General features: G+C 43.2%; 1 protein-coding gene across 1 annotated transcript in view; it reads right to left on the bottom strand.

Moving 5' to 3' along the window:
- Nucleotides 1-22,919, bottom strand: part of LOC124263906 (DNA-dependent protein kinase catalytic subunit-like) — a 116,472-nt gene that overhangs the window by 31,905 nt on the left and 61,648 nt on the right. The window contains 26 exon segments of the mRNA XM_046698635.1: nt 166-243; nt 902-1,046; nt 1,599-1,722; nt 2,101-2,188; nt 3,545-3,724; nt 3,935-4,066; nt 4,370-4,482; nt 5,154-5,387; nt 6,318-6,486; nt 7,161-7,371; nt 8,260-8,349; nt 8,671-8,844; nt 8,967-9,116; nt 10,085-10,318; nt 10,454-10,585; nt 11,363-11,514; nt 12,601-12,744; nt 13,308-13,427; nt 13,547-13,681; nt 14,147-14,218; nt 14,648-14,836; nt 16,239-16,304; nt 17,085-17,253; nt 17,794-17,969; nt 18,511-18,718; nt 19,146-19,273. Coding sequence (XP_046554591.1) covers nt 166-243; nt 902-1,046; nt 1,599-1,722; nt 2,101-2,188; nt 3,545-3,724; nt 3,935-4,066; nt 4,370-4,482; nt 5,154-5,387; nt 6,318-6,486; nt 7,161-7,371; nt 8,260-8,349; nt 8,671-8,844; nt 8,967-9,116; nt 10,085-10,318; nt 10,454-10,585; nt 11,363-11,514; nt 12,601-12,744; nt 13,308-13,427; nt 13,547-13,681; nt 14,147-14,218; nt 14,648-14,836; nt 16,239-16,304; nt 17,085-17,253; nt 17,794-17,969; nt 18,511-18,718; nt 19,146-19,273 — 3,813 coding nt within the window.

The raw sequence follows: 22,919 nt of genomic DNA, 5'->3' as shown, positions 1-22,919 counted from the left end.
CATTGTACCCACATGGAGAATCAAACATGTGTCTTTGGCATGACGAGCAAATGCTTTCACCACGAGGCTACCCCACTGCCCAACTCTACCAGATCCATTAAGTTGCATACGACAACCTGAGGAGGCCGTTGATGGAGACCTACTCTAACACTGAGTGCAGCATACCTCCATCCTGGCATCTTCCCACAGATCCACCTCAGCATCAGTTGGGTCTTCTCCCTTCCAATCATTACACGACAACGCCTGCAACAACATGGGTCATACACACATCCCAGAATTCCAAGCAGTGGATCTTAAAACTACATAAGGTAGTATTAAACCCGATCAGGCATAGACAAGGCAAACAATGACATTGTCGAGTTTCAATGCTAACATCAAGCTGTGAGCTGGTTCGATAATTACGATTCCAAACACGATCCATACTTTTGTCATTTTGTACAAGTTGTTCCTTCTCACCAAATATTCTTATATACAACGTAAAGGAAGTAAAAAAAAACCTGATTCTTTCATCCTAATTAATCTGTTGTTCCAGGACTGATTAACTGTAGTGAAAGAACCAAGTGTCCTTTAACTTGTTTTAACCAGCATGACTGAGTGGGTTCATTGACCCTTACATTCAATACAGCCATATTTCCAGCCATCTACATCACAGCAGGGGGCACAAACAATTGGCTCCACACACTGGTTGTCACATCCGAGTCTTTGGTTTATAAGAAACAACTAGCCTACCCCACTGCTCTCTCCATTTCTGCCTACACACAACAAGAGAATGGACACTTATTGTCACTGGGGTATATATATATTGTCAATATTAGCAAGGTTGAATCTACAGAGCTATCTTTCTGTTACATATTTTTACGCGAGTCTATATCAAGTACTTGCCATCAGAAGGATCACTTACCTCCTCGTAGAGTTTCCTGGCTCCCTGGTAGTCCCCTCTAGCCTCGGCCTCTAGAGCCTTGCTGGTGATGGGTTTGGTCTTGATCTTGCCGCTGAAGATCCCCTGAAGAACGTCGTACTCGTTCTCGTCCACGGACTTGTACAGTCTGTCGGTCAGAGATTTTATACAAAATTAGTAAACACAGGGTCTGAGCATTTTCATAAAAATGGATAACCTGTGGATATGCATCACTGAAAAACTGCATATATTTTGAAAGAGTCTTACATGACATACATTTAGTATGAGTCAGTTGAAGGCACCCAGCACAAGAGAGAGACATTTTGGTTTCTTAACTTCTGACCTCAAATACCAAGTTTAATAACATTTAAGCCCCTCATGGTAATAAACTAGACTGTAAAGTTTGTCAGTGTCTGGTAACAAAATTTAACCAAACTAAGTCAAGTAGTTACTGGTACACAGAGATGACAGGGCCTGCATGTGACCCCAACGAATTTGTCAAATGGTCCAAGAGTGTGAGCGATGCCATCAGTGGTAACACCATCATGCATGTGACTGCCAGTCTATTGCAAACATGCTCTGGCTGCTGGCTGAACAACCAATAATGGGTCTGTCCCTGATAAGAGCAGTCCCTACTTCTCACAAATTTAGCTACTCATAACACATCTGTTTACCACTAGCTGCTGCATAAAAGCCTGACCTGGCCATCTCTATCCACAGACTGGTGTCCAGAGAGACGGTTGTGGCCTCCATCTTGCCACGTTTAGTGGGCCGAGCTTCCTCGGTGTTACACTGGATCAACTGCTCCTCCATTACAGTTAGCCCTGGCAACATCATCAACATTCTCAAACAACAGCAATGCCTGTCCTTACAGCCATGAAGTGGGCTTTTGATCATATATGGTAATGTGTACATGAGGAATAATAGTACTATTTTATAATCTTGTATTCATCAATATAATAATACAAATAATTTGGTCATGAGGAAGGGACTGATGCTATTGATCTACTATGAAGCTTCTTCATCCCTGATCAGTTGACATATATTACTTTATTTCTCGTACATGTAAAACCTCTAACAGGCCATGCTGCCTGCATCTTGTACTCTACAACTGTGGAAAATATACTGAGTTATGATCTTTTAGAAAAGATCTCTTTGTGGAAAGAGGCCAGGTTTTTAGACAGCCTGTCACTGGTTCTTACCTAGGGGCTGCAGGTTGCTGATAACAGCACACACTCCGAGGTTGGCTGGCTCCACCTTCAGCGTGGTCCTCAGGTCGTACAGGATATCCTGCAACAGGGAGATACTATCACTTATCACACCTCTGTATGTCACGGAACAAAGTAAAATGCCAAATCTGTAATCAGTTCTCATCTACTGAGATGAAGGGAGTTTACCATACTGCTTGGGCAGAGGGAACATGGTGCCTCTCCATGATACAAGTGAGATAGGGAAGGAACAGAACTACAGGTCAGTCATGGAGAAGATGGATGGAGGTGATGCAAGTGAGAAATGGAAGGAATGGAACAGGTCGGTCATGGAGAAGATGGATGGAGGTGATGCAAGTGAGAAATGGAAGGAAAGGAACAGGTGGGTCATGGAGAAGATGGATGGAGGTGAAATGGAAATGGAAGGAATGGAACAGGTCAATCATGGAGAAGATGGATGGAGGTGATGCAAGTGAGAAATGGAAGGAATGGAACAGGTCGGTCATGGAGAAGATGGATGGAGGTGATGCAAGTGAGAAATGGAAGGAATGGAACAGGTCGGTCATGGAGAAGATGGATGGAACAAGTGGAAATGGAAGGAATGGAACATGGGTCAGGAAAGATGGATGGAGGTGATGCAAGTGAGAAATGGAAGGAATGGAACAGGTCGGTCATGGAGAAGATGGATGGAGGTGATGCAAGTGAGAAATGGAAGGAACAGGTGGAACAGGTGGATGGAGGTGATGGAAGAAGATGGATGGAGGTGATGCAAGTGAGATGGATCATGGAGAAGATGGATGGAGGTGATGCAAGTGAGAAATGGAAGGAATGGAACAGGTCGGTCATGGAGAAGATGGATGGAGGTGATGCAAGTGAGAAATGGAAGGAATGGAACAGGTCGGTCATGGAGAAGATGGATGGAGGTGATGCAAGTGAGAAATGGAAGGAATGGAACAGGTCGGTCATGGAGAAGATGGATGGAGGTGATGCAAGTGAGAAATGGAAGAATGGAACAGGTGGTCATAGAAGATGGATGGAGGTGTGATGGAAGGGAATGGAGGTGAGGAAATGGATGGAGGTGATGCAAAGTGAGAAATGGAAGGAATGGAACAGGTGGGTCATGAGAGATGGATGGAGGTGATGCAGGAGTGAGAAATGGAAGGAATGGAACAGGTCGGTCATGGAGAAGATGGATGGAGGTGATGCAAGTGAGAAATGGAAGGAATGGAACAGGTCGGTCATGGAGAAGATGGATGGAGGTGATGCAAGTGAGAAATGGAAGGAATGGAACAGGTCGGTCATGGCGAAGACGGATGGAGGTGATGCAAGTGAGAAATGGAAGGAATGGAACAGGTCGGTCATGGAGAAGATGGATGGAGGTGATGCAAGTGAGAAATGGAAGGAACTTTGCCACAGGTTGTTCAGAGAGAAGCCTTACCATGATACAAGAGAGAAATGGAGGAAAGTACTGGCTGGACAGAGTGAAGATTAAGTCCAGACTCTTGTTGATTTGCTCAGTCATCTCCTCAATCTCTCGTTCAGTCTTCACAGTGTCCATCTTGGCAAATATCGCTTTAAAGAGGGAAGAGAACAGTAATCTGGCCACGGTGCTGTCTCGCTGAAAACAGGTAAAAGAAATAGAATCACATTTATGAAAACAACATGATTACAAAGTGTTATAATAAAACATCACTACATCAATAAGAAAGTTTGAAAGAGAGCAATCTATTTCTGCTTTACGATGCACAAGGGTAATCCTGATCCATTTTTTTCTCAAGAATTTTTTTTACTTTTGGAAGTAACCTCAGTTGTCAGTTTGAGGACTTACATGGGCAACTGCCTGCAGGGGTGCTATAATGTAGGAGTTCTTGATCTGTATGTCCGGCAGGTCTCCGATACGGTACTTGCGGTACATCGTCACCTGGTTCTCACGACGCTTCTGCTGCTCTTGGCGGGCAGTCTGGAAAGAGAGGTTCCCGATGGCTGATCAGGTGATTAATTCTTAACATCTAACCAGTGAAATACAAACTCCTTCTAGAGATTCTGTTAGGAGGTAACCAAGTCATCCAATATGTCCATGTACAGTCTACACCTGAGATCAGCTTGAAATGAATCCCCGTGTACACAGATGGGGTTGTGATGGTGCTCACAGACAGATGTGAAAAACATACAATAATGATTTCTTACATATTTTTCATTGACATGATTTTTATCATACACCAGAGTATGAAATGGTCGAACTCATAGTGTTAGTTCGACAAACCTCTCTCATCTTGTTCATCCTTGATGCCTTCTTCACAAAATACAGCCTGGATGCTTCCTGGTCCTTCAGGAATCGGCGCTTCAGTCTCAGAATGTCACTCTGCTGACTAGACTCTACACACAGAAAATAATCATCTTATTCCGATGTGAGCTACATTATCATGACATTCACATGGCTGCCTTTAGTTCAAGTGTGGTCAATGTGTGTTTGTTGCTTACAGCACTATATTCCGCAATGTTGTGACAACAGGCTGTGGTAGAGCATGTGGTAGTCAGTAGCCTGAACAAAAGACTGTGCCACATCAGTCACAGATAACAGGTTGGTTTCCTTAGTTTTTATCCGCCCGGAGCGGAAGATCACGGGTTCGATCCCCGACAGCGTCATACCAACAGACGTTAAAATATGGTACTTGTTGGTCCCTGCCTGGCATTCGGCATTAATGGGTACAACAAGGACTGGTCGGCTCGGAGTCAGTATAATGCGTCTGAGTGGGGTATTCATGCTTAACTGTGGGCATGGTATCTCAGTGGGCTAGCACTATAAAACCAGCTTCAGTCTGGGCTAGTACAAGCAGCCGCACATACACATACACACGCATGCACATCGTCATATGAGCGAAATATTCTCAAGCACGACGTTAAACCCAATTTCACCTCACCTACCTTAGATTTTATCTTACTACTCAGCTTTAGCAGCCACTACAAGCTACCTCTAATTATTTCAGATGTATTCTGTCCTGAAAAGGGTTATAAGAAAGATATAAGGAAGAGACAGTGGGTCAAACCTGGGCCTTCTTTTTTGACATCTGCTCCTGGTGTTGGTCGAGAAGGACCTGGTCTCTGGCCAAATCCTGGTCCTGGCCCCTTGGACCGTGGTCGTCGTGACTTGGTCCGACTATCAGCCCCGCCCACGGAGAAGAGCAGGGAGCTCTGAGTCTGGGTCTCTCCCCCCAGGGTGAAGGCATCAGAGAAGGTGTCCAGGCTGCTCTGGGTCAGCCAGTTGAATGGGGCCCGGGACCCTGCAAGGTGGATAATTAACAAATGACCAACAAACAATCCTGTCATGGTTTAGACTGCCGAAATGCTTAATCTAACTCGAGGATATGATAATGATCATAATTAGACCTCATATCATCGGAGTGCGTAAGTTTAACGCTGCTTTGACTGCACATCAGTTACATCTCAGTTTGATAGGTTAGTAAACCTAAAGAGACTGAGCTGACAAGCAGAGTGAGTGAGTTTGCTTTTACTAGAATCATTACTTTACTCCCATATACAACATAGGTTACATTTGACCATTTTCTAAATGGCATAGTGTGTTCATAGCGTTCGGCCACATGGGTACAATGTGTGAAGCCCATTTCTGGTGTCCCCCGCTGTGATATTACTGGAATATTGCTAAAAGCAGCGTAAAACCATATTCACTCACTCACTCACTTACAGCGTTCAGATGTGGCAGCCATGCCAATTTAAACTCATCAGAAGGGTACACAAAGTATGTGATCGAGACTACCAGTTGCCAGACTTCCATTTTTGTGGAAGCTCAGTGGGTTAGATGGCTAACTTTGTGTGCTGGCCATAAAGTGCCTGACACTGAAAGTGTGGGTTTGAATCCCAGATCGGACTTCACCCGAAAAAGTAAGTATGTAACATATATATGAGTGAGTGAGCATGGTTTTACGCCGCTTTTAGCAATATTGCAGCAATATCATGGAGGGGGACACCAGAAACGGGCCTCACACACTGTACCCATGTGGGGAATCAAACCGAGGTCTTTGGTGTGACGAGCCAAAGCTTTAACCACTAGGCTACCCCACCACCCTAACATATATATCATAACTTTTACTATCATTGGTTATTAGCTGCAATGTTGACTAGAAATCACTATTATGATAATACTCGCCAAAACAGCATAGTAACCTATACCTGGACACCTGAGCCTAACCAACCTGCTTCCTGTGTTTGAGTGAACTGAGCAGCATCCATAGTAGCTCGGACTCCTCCATCCAGACTGTCCTCCATCATGGAGGCATCCATTGTCTGACTAGCCTGGGTGCTAGCGAACAGCGGCGTCATGACGGCATGGCGCTGTCTCCAGGAGGAGTGGATGGAGTAGTCCTGGGATATAAAGAAACTGTCAATAATTTGTGTTATTTATGGTGTAAACTTTATTTCCTGCACTGATACCATACAGAGTGAGCAAGGTATTGTAGTTTACTCCAGCTACATGCCAGCAATCGGAACCAGCCAATTCTGTGATTTTCATCACTTTTTCATTTACATTTTCAATTCATTTGGGTTACGATGCACACGCTTAACCCAGTCTCTGAGCCCAGAGGCCCAGATAAGATGAGTATTTGGGTAAAATACGCACAGAAAATTTCTATTTACACATTGAAAAATAATTGTTGCGTACCAATTACGCATTTAAATGTTAGATACGCACAAAGTTTAAAACATATGCATACAGAATATATCTATAAAAATCACTTGCATAATGAAAAAGACAACGATAGGTATCAAGTTGTATTGTTAGTATAGCACTAGTGTTGTACTGTTGGAAACGGAAAATAAGTAACGGAAAATGAAATACCCACTCAACATTCATAATAACCACTCCAAAAAAATACAGTGGGTACAGTACCCACATGAGCTAAACCTTATCAGGAGCTCTGTGAGCCTGACAATCTGATCGATTTAGCCACCTCAGTTGCTAGACATCTACATTCTTACACAGGATCTAGTTTCCATGTAGACTGAGGAAGAAGTGGGAGGATAAATTATGACTCTACCTGAAACGTGCACTCTGACAGAGCATGTTCAAATATCTCCCTCTGGTAGTCAGGGCTCTTGGAGGTCATCTCCAGCAGGAGGTTGGTGGAATAGCTGAGGTACTGCTGCTCTGTGCTGGGGGAGTACATGGCCTCTAACATGGCCACCATCCGGTCCAGGGTTCCTGTGGGCAGACGGGTCTCACTGCTCCAGAAGTTCTGCACTAGCAGTCTGGAAACAGGAATAACTGGATTTTTAAACAGATTTCAACTGTGGACGAAATACACAACTAGGCTAAGGCTCTGAAACCAACCTGAATTATGTTAGGATCATTCCAATATACTTTCAGCTGATTAGGCTTTGTTAGAAAGGCAATGATTTTGAATAAATGGTGGGAAACAAATGTCAAATTAGACTGATAAAAAAAATCATAAGCAAAATGAGTTAGAATATCTTCCACAAGATACCTCATGCATGCTAGACTTCAAAGTCCACAATCATAAACCAGATATGGCTGAGTAATTGGCAAACTGACATTTTCATTATTAGTCCACATACTACATACAGTCAAATCCCGATGAGTCGAATGCCGGTGTCTCGAATATTATGCATAACTCGAAGTACCTGTCGGTCCCGACCATTCCCTGTTATAGTTGTCATCATTTGAATACCAGTTACACGAATTCGACTCATAAATACACACGATGACACGAGAAGAAATTTGGTCCCATGAGATTCAAACAACAGCAATCTTGTATACATAAGCCGAAGTCAGTCAATGAGAAGTTGATTGGTGTAGCAAACTGATCCAATTAACAAACCAGCGTGGCTCACACCTTTCCGCCTTTGACGGGTGAGTTCAAAAGGCAGATTAGTAATTTTACGGAAATCACTGTTTGTGCTAATCAGACTGGAACTGATAAAGGGCCCCTATTAGTGATAGGGAAATCATTAGATAAACAAATGCTTAGGCGGAGGAATCTTTTTTTCTACCCTCATAGACATACCTATGTCTCGAATACATCGATAAGTCGAATTTATTACTTGGTCCACAGCGATGCGACTCATCCGGATTTGACTGTATATGCGTTCATGATATATGGCTGCTGTAAGACTGACCGGCAATGTAGGTCCTCATCTCCCAGTCCCCGAAGCAGTGTCTCCTTCGTCTGCTGCATGATCTGGTGACCCTCCTCTGACTCATCTTCTCTGTGAGCAAGAAAACACAGAACAGTTTGTTTTGTGGAAAACAGCCAAACATCAAAAGTGTTAAAGTGAAGTATGTTGATTGTTTCTATTTCTAAAGACACTCCAAACAGCAAATGCTCCTCAGTGATGTACCTATGGGCACTGTTCCAAGAGACCTTTTTGCTATGAATGGAGTTGCAATAATCATCTTGCCAAGGTTGCTTTGTGGGACAGGTCCCTGTACCACAGTAAACGAATCTGTCCCCTGCCCAGACTTAACAAGGTTCAGGTTCATCCAGTGATCAGCCACACCTTGATTCCTCAATGGTGACGAGGACGTACCTGTAGTTGTCGTATATCCACATGAGTATGTCGTACATGGTGTTACGACAGACAGTGCTGGGGTGCTGACTCATGCTACACACAGCAGACATCAGCTTGGACAGTTCCTCGGGCTTTAACTTGGCTGCGATGGACTTCACAATCTTCAGGGAGATCTGCTGGGTGTCCTCATCCCTGGAAACAACATAGATGAATAGAGATACTTAGTGAGTTTAGCTGAGCCTAGTGAGTTTCACGCTACAGTGAGCCTAGTAAGAAGCTCTGTGGCTATACTATTGAGTTCTAGGTACACCTACCTGTGTGTGAGGAATTTGAGAAGGCCTTTACTATGGAGCTCCAGGTAGACATTCTCCACTTGGTCAATCCCACTGTGTATCACTTCCAGACATTGTGTGCGGAATTCTCCATGTAGACTTGGCAGCATAAACAGTAGTCGGTTCAGGAATCTGTGCACACACAAGGGTAATCATCTTTTAGAGAAAAACACTGAACACTGGGAAACTCAATAGATCATAGCGGAGATATAAAGTATTGAATGAAAAAACATCATGGCAGCTTGACAAGTCCCATGAGTAATGTCGCCTTTGTCTGTAATTCCTTGGATATTAAGCTTGATTTGATGAGAGTATGTTTAAAGGTTTACAAATTCTTACACCACTGTAAGAAATCAATACATTTAGAGGTGACCCGTTTGATTCTAAAACCACTGCAAGAGCTGCCTACTTTGTAGCGACTGCTGGGTTTGATTAAAGGTTACAAGTGATCTGTGTTACCACTGCAAGAGCTGGCTACCTGTTAGCGATGACGGAGTATGTTTAAAGGTTTAAAAACAATCTGTTTGATCACTGCAAGAGCTGCCTACTTGTTAGCAATGGCGGGTATGTTTATAGGTTTACAAACGATCTGTTTTACCACTGCAAGAGTTGCCTACCTGTTAGCAACGGCGGGTATGTTTAAAGGTTTACAAACAATCTGTTTGATCAGTGCAAGAGCTGGCTACCTGTTAGCGATGGCATGTATGTTTAAAGGTTTACAAACGATCTGTTTGATCAGTGCAAGAGTTGTCTACCTGTTACCAATGGCGGGTATGTTTAAAGGTTTACAAACGATCTGTTTGATCACTGCAAGAGTTGTCTACCTGTTAGCGATGGCATGTATGTTTAAAGGTTTACAAACGATCTGTTTTACCACTGCAAGAGCTGGCTACCTGTTAGCGATGGCATGTATGTTTAAAGGTTTACAAACAATCTGTTTTACCACTGCAAGAGCTGCCTACCTGTTAGCGATGGCATGTATGTTTAAAGGTTTACAAACAATCTGTTTGATCACTGCAAGAGCTGGCAACCTGTTAGCAATGGCATGTATGTTTAAAGGTTTACAAACAATCTGTTTTACCACTGCAAGAGCTGCCTACCTGTTAGCAATGGCGGGGTAGTGCCTCTGCATGTGGTGGACACACACAATGAAGTTGTCTGGCTTGCCCTGTTGTATGGAGGACATGAAGTGAACCACATGGTCATGGAAGGAGCCCTCAGTCTGTTTCTCCTTGTCAGCCAAGTACTTGAAGATCATCCCCACAACTTCTGCTGCAGAAGCGTATGTAGCCTTGTAATGGTTGCCCATAGCATTGACAACAGCACTAAAGTATCTGCAAGAAAAATACAAACCAAACTGAAAAGAATTACAAAGAGATTTGACGTGTCAACAAAATATTCAGTGGGAGATGGTCATCAATCAAACTGACTTCAAAAAAGAAAGAAAGAATACAGGGTAACAGACTCACTTGTCTCTGTCCACAGGAGCAGACGGCCCGTATGGTGAGAACTGACAGGCCATGACAACTCCAAGCACCTGAATCCCAGTCTGGCTGTCCTTGGACTTTGGGTCAGACGTCTTCAGCTGCTTGTATATAACACTGAAACAGTGGGTGAAAGAGAGAGTGAAAACTTTGGCACTTTTAGCATTATAACAGCAGGGACACAAAAATGGGATCCATCATGGGCCTTCTCGTGATGAACAAACACTATATACAAACACCAAACTACCCCCACCATTGTAATCTCGGCGGCCAAAAAAAGATATCCTAGGCTGTCTTTGGATTTTAGGACCGACGTCTTGTATGTGCTTGTACATAACAATGGGTTGGCTTTGATTCTGCTTCTAAAAGTGTTTCAGATACCAGTACATCCTGGCATGCCAGGTAAATGTAGGAGAGAAGCCAAAGGCAACTGGTATGATGTCCGCAAATCAAGGATCATAGTCAGGGTGCCATTGTACAAAGCGATCTTAGAGCTAAGGTGACCGTAACTCCAATACCTTAACAGAGACTTACAACAGTGTTAGCACTAAGGTCGTTTGGTACAACAGCAACCAGGTCAATACTGCAACAAGGGGAGAAAGGCAAAACAAAAATGTATCAGTTTGGTCGACTTTGTGTCAGACATCTTAACATGCTTGTATATAAGAGATATCAGGAGAGTCCCTGAAATTTCACTCATAAAACCTACTGAATCTTTATTTTATTCTCTTTTTTAACTTGTTGAAACAGAGGTGGACTTCATGAGTTTGAAGTTGCTCTAAGAGGTACAGACCAAGAAGAACTTCCTTAAGAACATTCTATGATGATAAAATTGAAACAAATACCAAAACAACAGTGCAAGATTGTCATTATAAACTACTGCCTGGAACTCACTGATAGGGGATGTCTACTCTGCTCTTCCAGCACTCCAGGAGGGTCTTCAGCAGGTCCAGGTTGTTCCTGAACACAAACCTGGTGTCATGGTGGATGTTGGCTGTGAGGAACTCCACAAGGCGAGATGCCATAGCTTTCTCCTCTGCAGAATCCTTTCAAATTAAAACATAACTACTATCACCTAGTTTCAGCTGCAGCTGTTGTGTCAGTACAACAAGGGCCTTTGTTTCTGTTGCAGGTGTTGTGTCAGTACAACATTGGGACTGTGTTTCAGCTACAGCTGCTGTGTCAGTACAACATAGGGCCTGTGTTTCAGCTGTAGGTGTTGTGTCAGTACAACATAGGGCCTGTGTTTCAGCTACAGCTGTTGTGTCAGTACAAAGGGGCCTGTGTTTCAGCTACAGCTGTTGTGTCAGTACAAAGGGGCCTGTGTTTCAGCTACAGCTGCTGTGTCAGTACAACATAGGGCATGTGTTTCAGCTACAGCTGCTGTGTCAGTACAACATAGGGCCTGTGTTTCAGCTACAGCTGTTGTGTCAGTACAACATAGGGTCTGTGTTTCAGCTGTAGGTGTTGTGTCAGTACAACATAGGGCATGTGTTTCAGCTACAGCTGTTGAGTCAGTACAACATAGGGCATGTGTTTCAGCTACAGCTGTTGAGTCAGTACAACATAGGGCATGTGTTTCAGCTTCAGCTGTTGTGTCAGTACAACATAGGGCCCATGTTTCAGCTACAGCTGTTGAGTCAGTACAACATAGGGCCCGTTTCAGCTACAGCTGTTGTGTCAGTACAACATAGGGCCCATGTTTCAGCTACAGCTGTTGTGTCAGTACAACATAGGGCATGTGTTTCAGCTACAGCTGTTGAGTCAGTACAACATAGGGCATGTGTTTCAGCTACAGCTGTTGAGTCAGTACAACATAGGGCATGTGTTTCAGCTACAGCTGTTGTGTCAGTACAACATAGGGCATGTGTTTCAGCTACAGCTGTTGTGTCAGTACAACAAGGGGCCTTTGTTTCAGCTACAGCTGCTGTGTCAATACAAGGGGCCTTTGTTTCTGGTGCAACAGTACAAGGGCCTTTGGTGCAGCTGTTGTATCAATACAACAAGGGGCCTTTGTTTCAGCTGCTGCTGTTGTGTCAAAACAACATAGGGCCTTCCTAAGCTATATCTGCTGCGTCTGTGAAAGGTGGTGTTCTTCTGATCTTAAGCTGCTGAGTAACATTTCAACGTACCTGCGGTATAGCCGTGGTGTGCCAGGACATCATGGTGACAACAAGGTCCACGATGAAGAAGTTGATGCCCCCAGACATGACTGTGTCAGTGAAGAGGAACTGGCACAGGGGCCGCAGCCAGAACTTGGCGTACGGCTGGAATAGCTGGAATATATAAACATATTACAGGGCCCCAATTCCACAAAGCAGTTGTTGTGCTACAGCTTTTGTAAGTCTATGTTAAAGCATGGCAGTTACAATAACCTTACTGCAACAATTGCTTTTTGGAACGTGCCCTTGAGTATTTTAATTTCTTGATTGTTTAAAGTTCCAGCATAAAATGGGTACACGGTGGTATAAGTCATACGACTATTACCCTTCTGGCGACTCACAGGCAGCTTGGGTTATCTAGAGTAATAATGTCCAGAATGTTGTATGTGCTTTGGGCATGCCAGTGCGGCATGGAGTTCAGCATTAAATAAGTGGCCAATTATTACTATTACTATAATTATAATACTGAGTTTGGATAATGCCCATAATGAGCCTGAAGTGATGCTCCCAGCAAAACTAGGATTCAAACCAATGATCATGGATACAGTCATTCTGTACGGCTAAGGAATAAAACTCTACACTACAAAAAGTGCCACCTGAGAGAATCATGACTTCGGTTTCTTTACACAATTTTCAGTTTATGATTACGACAGACAAGTTCAAAGTAGTTGCCTTACATCTGCTGTGTTGATGATGAGCTTAGCTATGAACAGTTTGATGTTACTGTGCACTGTGGCCTTCATCATCTTGTTGTGGAGGTAAATCATCCAGGAAGGCATCTCCTTGGGCAAAGTACCCTGAAACAAGACAGGACATTATGTGCGGATTGTGATTCTTAGTATATGGAGAACCATCTGCCTAATGTGTGTCCATATATCTTATAATATCTGATACAATACAATGATTCAGCCCCTACCTGAGCTACTGGAGGTGTGATCTCTGCCCTCTGCATGTGTCTCAGCAAGGCAATGACACCTGCCATACACTCGTGCTTGTTTAGTTCATCCATCTCCAGCTCCACGTAGTCGTCCTCGACAGTCACGTTCCCTTCCTGAAACATTCAGTGCTCTGTAAACATTCTGTCTAACTTTCCTGGGGACCTGCTTAGACATTATCCTCTTGAGTGAGTGAGTGTTTAGTTTTACGCCAAACTCAGCAATATTCCAGTTATATGGTGGCGGTCTGAAAATAATTGAGTCTGGACTACACAATCCAGTGATCAATGGCATGAGCATCAATCTACACAATTGGGATATAATGACATGTGTCAACCAAGTCAGTGAGCCTGACCACCCGATTCCATTAGTTGCCTCTTACGACAAGCATGGGTTACTGAAGATAATTCTAACCTGGATCTTCACGGGTCTTATCATCTAGAATATTGGAGAATTACATCTTTTTCCTGAGATCCCAACAAGTCTTTATAACTTAAACACATGTAACTTCATGATACATGCAGCCTAAGTTCATAAGCAGACTGAGAGGAGCTTGTCATGGTGGCCATCTTCAGACTCACCTCCTCGACATCAGTGTAGCTGGCCTTCCTCTTGACCTGACCTCTACCCCTTGATCTGTCTCCGGTCATGCTCTACAGGAGCAAGCATATAACACATCATTATCGTTAACTGCAATGCACATCAACTCAGTTGGTTTCATATATAATCACATAAAAAGGTTACAAGACAATTAAGTCACCCTCGCTGTTTTCTTGCTAATCGTTTGTAAAAAAATGTAAACATGAGAGTGAGTGTAAACGCTGCTGTCCAAAAACATTTAATCATATATTACATATATATCTTGTTGGCTAATACCGTGACTTTGTTGAAAGTATAACACTAACTGAGTAAGTTAACAGTTCTGTTACATGTTTAATCCTTTATAATCAATGACCAAAATGTTTTTTGGGTACAAGAAAACTTCATTGTGTAACCTAACTAGCATACTAGTATGAGAAGTACAGAAAACTTGCCTGTGTAACGTAACTAGTATACATTTGAAGTACTGCCAGAAAACTTGCCTGAGCTGATCCAGACATGGAGAAATCGTACTGGCTGACATCTTCACTGAGGCTGCTGTCAGCCAGATACTGAGATGCCAGGTGGTACGAGGAACCGTACGTCATGCTTGTGTCGTCTTCCTCGTCGGCACGTTTCTCCTTAACTTCATTACGGATTGACACAAACTTTTTCTTCCTTTCAAGTGGGTTCTGCAAGAAAATAAAGAAAGAGACTTGGTCCAGTAACTGTGCCTTACTGAAAGAAGACAGAATACTGATACTAACCTAAATTCTCAATTGATGTATATCATGATAAAATATCAGTTTCATTTGGCTGAAAGAGTTATTTCCATGTACTGCTGTTTGAACTTATGCGTTCAGATGGTCTCTTTCTGGCTCTGATCCTGTAATATTCTCAGGGGTTCATGACTGGTTGTAAAAGACATGACACTATAGATGTTTTCCTTTTCTGCTTCAAAACATACAATTTCTTTACTGAAGGGATGTGCCGAACAATCAGTATATTTCACAAAACAACAAAGTTCTATTCAAGGCACCCAGCATTTATATAGGATTCTTCTTACCTAAATCTGAGGCCAAGTTATATGTTAAAGTATTATCTGGACTAAACTATTGTGTGAATGAATACCAGGAGCCTGTTCCAAAAGTGATCTTAGCACTAAGATGATCTTAATTCCCATACTATAACACAGACTTACGACTGACACAGCAGTGCAATCGCTTTGTGGAGCAAAGCCCAGATCCAACCCTGCCATTGTCCAACTGTACCCCCACCCCAGAGTTCACCCCTGCCATTGTCCAACTGTACCCCCAACCCTGGGTTCACCCCTGCCATTGTCCAACTGTACCCCCAACCCAGGGTTCACACCTGCCATTGTCCAACTGTACCCCCAACCCTGGGTTCACACCTGCCATTGTCCAACTGTACCCCCAACCCAGGGTTCACCCCTGCCATTGTCCAACTGTACCCCCAACCCTGGGGTTCACTCCTGCCATTGTCCAACTGTACCCCAACCCTGGGTTTCACCTGCCATTGTCCAACTGTACCCCCAACCCTGGGTTCACACCTGCCATTGTCCAACTGTACCCCAACCCTGGGTTCACCCCTGCCACTGTCCAACTGTACTCCCCCAACCCAGGGTTCACCCCTGCCATTGTCCAACTGTTCCCCAACCCTGGGTTCACCCCTGCCATTGTCCAACTGTACCCCCAACCCTGGGTTCACCTGCCATTGTCCAACTGTCAACCCTGGGTTCACCCCTGCCATTGTCCAACTGTACCCTCACCCTAGGGTCCACCCCTGCCATTGTCCAACTGTACCCCCACGTCCATCCCCTGCCATTCTCCAATGGTACCCCCACCCCAGGGTCCACCCCTTGCCATTGTCCCACTGTCACCCCACCCCTGGGTCCACCCCCGCCATTGTCCAACTGTACCCCCCGTCCATCCCTGCCATTCTCCAACGGTACCCCCACCCCAGGGTCCACCCCTTGCTATTGTCCCACTGTACCCCCATCCCAGTGTCCATCCCCTCCCATTGTCCAGCTGTGTGTTGTACTGATGCTCCAGACAAGAGGTTCCAATCACTTACCTGCAGCTCCACAGTGAATTCATATGTCCTCTCCTTGTCCACAATGTTGTCCAGCAGGAACTGCCCCTATACAACACCATCACAAACAGTTACTGTCACACATACTGGAGTAGTGGAGACAAGTGCCATCTTACAGACACTCATTGAATGAAGATAGTGCTGTGTATATTGTCTCTTCTATAGAGTAAAGCTGGTGGAATTAGGGACATTCTAAAAGGCAAAAAAGTAACTTTGGTTCTTGTATTTCATTGTGTAGTTTTGGGTTTTGTGCTAACCAAATTTGAGAAGTATTGGCCCACCATGATTCAAATCAAATTTAAATCTTTAGTGAATCCTACCTGCAATGGCATGATGCCTAAAAGACTCCAATCACATTTACTGCAAGGGTGAAAGCCACCTCACATGTTGTGCCAACAAACAATGATAATAACTGAGATGAATTTGGCCTATAAAAATGTATTCACAAAAAACAGTTGTAACCTAATAACGGTACACCTACAGACTACCGGATACCTACCAGCCATATTGTTTAGTGTCACGTCATCCTAACCCTAACCCTAACCCTAACTCTAAACCTAAGTAAACTCGCGTGCTTTCAAAGATGGCGGAAGGTATCCGGTATTCTGCTGTCTTGCCCTAATAACTATCATGCTGCAAGTTTGTTAGATTAATCTGTCCTGGATGAAAGTCCATAATAATAGACGCTTCAATGCAACATTCCAGATTATGGCAGTGGACACCTAGAAAAAGTCAAATCTGTATTTGGAGGACAAGTCAACAGCATACCAATGCTCTCCAAACTAGTCCTCAAATACTCTCAAAGTTCCAAGCCAATTAGATACTGACCTTTGCTTCATCATCATTAAACAGGAATCCTTTGAAGAACTTGACATCTGACTGTGTGCGGGAGATGACGGCTATCAGCAGGTTGTAAGCTGCACAGTGATACAGGCGACGCTGTTCCACCAACATGGTCTCTCCTCTCACATCCTCAGTCTTGGCTTCCTGAGCAGCTCTGGCACAAAGTAACACAGAATAAGGATGACTGTAATCGAAGAGTGAGTGAGTGAGTTTAGTTTTACGCCACAATCAGCAATATTCCAGCTAAATGATGGCAGGCTGTACATAATCGAGTCTGGACTAGACAATCCAGTGATCAACAGCATGAGCATCAATCTGCGCAGTTGGGAACTGATGACATGTGTCAACCAAGTCAGCGAGCCCGACCACCCCATCCCGTTAGTCACCTCTTACGATAAGCATGGGTTAGTGAAGATCAATATTCTAACCCGGATCTTCACGGGTCCTGTAATCAAAGAAGGAGCCTGGACACTCACTCGCAAATCCTGGAATTGTCATTTTGAATAATTCACACAATCAACATGCTATCAACCAATTCAGTTATCCTGAACACCCAAACCATGACGTTCCCTCTTACAACATGGGGCTGTCAATAAGGAATGGTCACAAGGATATAACTTTCTTCATGCGGTCTATTCAACTTACAGTGACTAGTGCTCTGCACCAACAAACCTTGGTTTCTATTTCAACCTACTTGATTATCTTCTGTGTAAGCTCTTTGCCCGTTGTGGCATTTCCTGAGCAGAACTTGTCGTTGATGATGGAGTTCTTGGTGTTAATCTCATCCTTGGACATGCGTGAGTACAGGATCTCCAGCAGGTGGAAGCAGCACTGTTTGCTGGTCAGCTGGGTCTCCATCTCTGATGCGGTCTGTGTGGTAGAGTGAAAGATTTGGTGGTTGGTTGTTTAACGCTGCACACAGCAATATTCCAGCTATATGGCCAAGTTCGATGAATAATCAAGTCTGGACCAGACAATCCAGTGATCAACAGCATGAGCATCGATCTATGCAATTGGGATACGATGACATGTGCCAACCAAGATACGACAAGCATGGGTTGCTGAAGACCAATTCTAACCCGTATCTTCACAGGTCTGAGTGGAGTGAGTGTGTTTAGTTTTACACTGCTTTTAGCAATATTCCAGCAATATCACGGCGGGGGACACCAGAAATGGGGGGTCAGAGTGGAAGATAAAAGCTTCACTAATAGATACATCAGTGTTTTGTGTTTTATACAGATAGGCAGTAACAAAATAAATATAAAATAACTGTCTTTACATCACACCATTCTGTCTCAACATCAAAACATTACATGCTGAATACAAAATATGCAGAGGAAATAGCAGTAACAAAAACACATGTCACCTCACACTGTCTCAATTTCACCAAATGTACGATATCCCCACTCACCTTGATCAACTTTGTCTCAACTACTTTCATAATCTCTCCAATGTGGTCCAGGTAGAACTCGATGAAGGCAGACTTCTGGCATAACCGGAGCATTGGTAGACACACACGCTCGATGGTAGCACGGCGGATCTCATTTGGGAAACTTCCTTCCTTCTGGAAGATCTTGAGTGGCACATCCAGGACCACCTTCTGCTTGTCTCCTGGCAACCTGCCACAACAAGTCAGGGGAGATGTAGACCCTGTGTTGACCAAGCTGCTATCACAGTCATCCCTACCACTACTCATTACCTGGTGCACTACATTCAAAATAGTTCTTGGATTCCAAACTATATACTTATGAAGGTGAAGATGAAAACTATTCTCACTGTAACTCACCTTGATATGTTTTGTTTGTTTTTGGTGTTGCACTCAGAAATATTCCAGCTATGTGAGAATATATTTTATTTCGATCCCATTTTTAACTGTTCTATGGATGAAAACAACAAATAAACAGCAGTCAGGTTGGCAGAAAAGGAAGAAGATCAGCAAAAACTTCTTGTTGTAATCTCAAGAATGTCCAAAACACTTATACCTAGGCTGGTGCTCAGAGAAATGGCCACACAGAGCAGTGAGCTTCTGAAGTACAGTTTCCTCACCGTTTGATGAACCTGACAAGGGTGGCCTGTATCTGCTCCTCGTGTGCGTGGTGACTCTCCCGACAGAAGATGCTGATTATCAGCTCCAGCAGCAGTGGACTCCCAGACAGCTCCAGACCAACCAGAAGCTGAAATATATTTCAGTCAGCGTGATACAACTCAACAAAGAGATATACCTTGACATTAAGACACACATGAACAATGAGATACAACCAGACAATGAAATACAACTGGACAATGAGATACACCTGGACAATGTGATGACCTGGACAATGTGACATACAATGAGATACACCTGGACATTGTGATCACCTGGACAATGAGATACACCTGGACAGTGAGATACACCTGGACATTGTAATGACCTGGACATTGTGACATACAATGAGATACACCTGGACAATGTGATGACCTGGACAATGTGACATACAATGAGATACACCTGGACATTGTGATCACCTGGACAATGAAATACACCTGGACAGTGAGATACACCTGGACATTGTGATGACCTGGACATTGTGGTGACATACAATGAGATACACCTGGACATTGTGATCACCTGGACAATGAGATTCACACTGACAATGAGATACACCTGGACAATGAGATACACCTGGACATTGTGATGACCTGGACAACGAGATTCACACTGACAATGAGATACACCTGGACAATGAGATACACCTGGACATTGTGATGACCTGGACAACGTGATATACAATGAGATACACCTGGACAACGAGATACACCTGGACAGTGAGATACATTTGGACATTGTGATGACCTGGACATTGTGGTGACATACAATGAGATACACCTGGACATTGTGATCACCTGGACAATGAGATTCACCTAGACAATGAGATACACCTGGACAATGAGATACACCTGGACAATGTGATGACCTGGACAACATGATATACAATGTGATGACCTGGACAACGTGATATACAATGAGATACACCTGGACATTGTGATGACCTGGACAACGTGATATACAATGAGATACACCTGGACAATGATATACACCTGGACATTGTGATCACCTGGACAATGTGATATACAGTGAGATACCACTAGCCAAAATACACTGCAAACATTTCATGATAGACAGTGTACGTGGGATACTGATTTTGACTGAAGTCACTCAAAAGCAACCATATTGCTTGAAGTAACATTTTAAGATGTTCACAAAACTAACAATAAATAGAACCCCTGATACCTGTGACAATGCTGTGATTTCCCCCTTTGACATTTATGATGCCTCTCTATAACACCTAAACCATTAAGATACCCCACACAAAGGTAAGCACAGCCTCTCTATAACACCTAAACCATTAAGATACCCCACACCAAGGTAATCATAGCCTCTCTATAACACCTAAACCATTAGGATAACCCACACCAAGGTAAGCATAGCCTCTCTATAACACCTAAACCATTAAAATAGCCCTCACCAAGGTAAGCATAGCCTCTCTATAACACCTAAACCATTAAGATACCCCTCACTAAGGTAAGCATAGTCTCTCTATAACACCTAAACCATTAAGATACCCCACACCAAGGTAAGCATAGCCTCTCTATAACACCTAAACCATTAAGATAACCCTCACTAAGGTAAGCATAGTCTCTCTATAACACCTAAACCATTAAGATACCCCACACCAAGGTAAGCACAGCCTCTCTATAACACCTAAACCATTAAGATAACCCACACCAAGGTAAGCATAGCCTCTCTATAACACCTAAACCATTAGGATAACCCTCACTAAGGTAAGCATAGTCTCTCTATAACACCTAAACCATTAAGATACCCCACACCAAGGTAAGCATAGCCTCTCTATAACACCTAAACCATTAAGATAACCCTCACCAGGGTAATCATAGTTTCTCTATAACACCTAAACCATTAAGATAACCCACACCAAGGTAAGCCTATTCTCTCTATAACACCTAAACCATTAGGATAACCCTCACTAAAGTAAGCATAGTCTCTCTATAACACCTAAACCATTAGGATAACCCTCACCAGGGTAATCATAGTTTCTCTATAACACCTTAACCATTAAGATAACCCACACCAAGGTAAGCATAGGCTCTCTATAACACCTAAACCATTAAGATAACCCTCACCAGGGTAATCATAGTTTCTCTATAACACTTAAACCATTAGGATAACCCTCACTAAGGTAAGCATAGTTTCTCTATAACACCTAAACCATTAAGATAACCCACACCAAGGTAAGCATAGGCTCTCTATAACACCTAAACCATTAGGATAACCCTCACTAAGGTAAGCATAGTCTCTCTATAACACCTAAACCATTAAGATAACCCTCACTAAGGTAAGCATAGTCTCTCTATAACACCTAAACCATTAAGATAACCCACACCAAGGAAATCATAGTCTCTCTATAACACCTAAACCATTAAGATAACCCACACCAAGGTAAGCATAGCCTCTCTATAACACCTAAACCATAAGGGTAACCCTCACTAAGGTAAGCACAGCCTCTCTATAACACCTAAACCATTAAGATAACCCTCACTAAGGTAAGCATAGTCTCTCTATAACACCTAAACCATTAAGATAACCCACACCAAGGAAATCATAGTCTCTCTATAACACCTAAACCATTAAGATAACCCACACCAAGGTAAGCATAGCCTCTCTATAACACCTAAACCATAAGGGTAACCCTCACTAAGGTAAGCACAGCCTCTCTATAACACCTAAACCATTAAGATAACCCTCACTAAGGTAAGCATAGTCTCTCTATAACACATAAACCATTAAGATAACCGACACCAAGGTAATCATAGTCTCTCTATAACACCTAAACCATAAGGGGAACCCACACCAAGGTAAGCATAGCCTCTCAATAAAACCTAAACCATTAGGATAACCCTCAATAAGGTAAAACCCTTAAACCATTAGGATACCCCTCACTTAGGTAAAGCACTTACACCATTAGGATAACCCTCACTAAGGTAAAGCACTTAAACCATTAGGATACCCCTCACTAAGGTAAGAATAGCCTCTCTATAACACTCAAACCATTAGGATAACCCTCACTAAGGTAAAACACTTACACCATTAGGATAACCCTCACTTAGGTAAAACACTTACACCATTAGGATAACCCTCACTTAGGTAAAACACTTACACCATTAGGATACCCCTCACTAAGGTAAAACACTTACACCATTAGGATAACCCTCACTAAGGTAAAACACTTAAACCATTAGGATAACCCTCACTAAGGTAAAACACTTACACCATTAGGATAACCCTCACTTAGGTAAAACACTTACACCATTAGGATACCCCTCACTAAGGTAAAACACTTACACCATTAGGATAACCCTCACTAAGGTAAAACACTTAAACCATTAGGATAACCCTCACTAAGGTAAAACACTTACACCATTAGGATAACCCTCACTTAGGTAAAACACTTACACCATTAGGATAACCCTCACTAAGGTTAAACACTTACACCATTAGAATAACCCTCACTAAGGTAAAACACACCATTAGGATAACCCTCACTAAGGTAAGCATAGCCTCTCTATAACACTCTAACCATTAGGATAACCCTCACTAAGGTAAAGCACTTAAACCATTAGGATAACCCTCACTAAGTAAAGCATAGCCTCTCGATAACACTCAAACCATTAAGATACCCTTCACTAAGGTAAAACACTTAAACCATTAGGATAACCCTCACTAACGTAAGCATAGCCTCTCAGCACAATGCATGTGTCACA

The sequence above is a fragment of the Haliotis rubra genome, unplaced genomic scaffold (assembly GCF_003918875.1).
Source record: "Haliotis rubra isolate DU_JTF1 unplaced genomic scaffold, ASM391887v1 Scf9, whole genome shotgun sequence".
Classification (NCBI taxonomy): domain Eukaryota; kingdom Metazoa; phylum Mollusca; class Gastropoda; order Lepetellida; family Haliotidae; genus Haliotis; species Haliotis rubra.
This window is presented reverse-complemented; position numbering and strand designations above follow the sequence as displayed.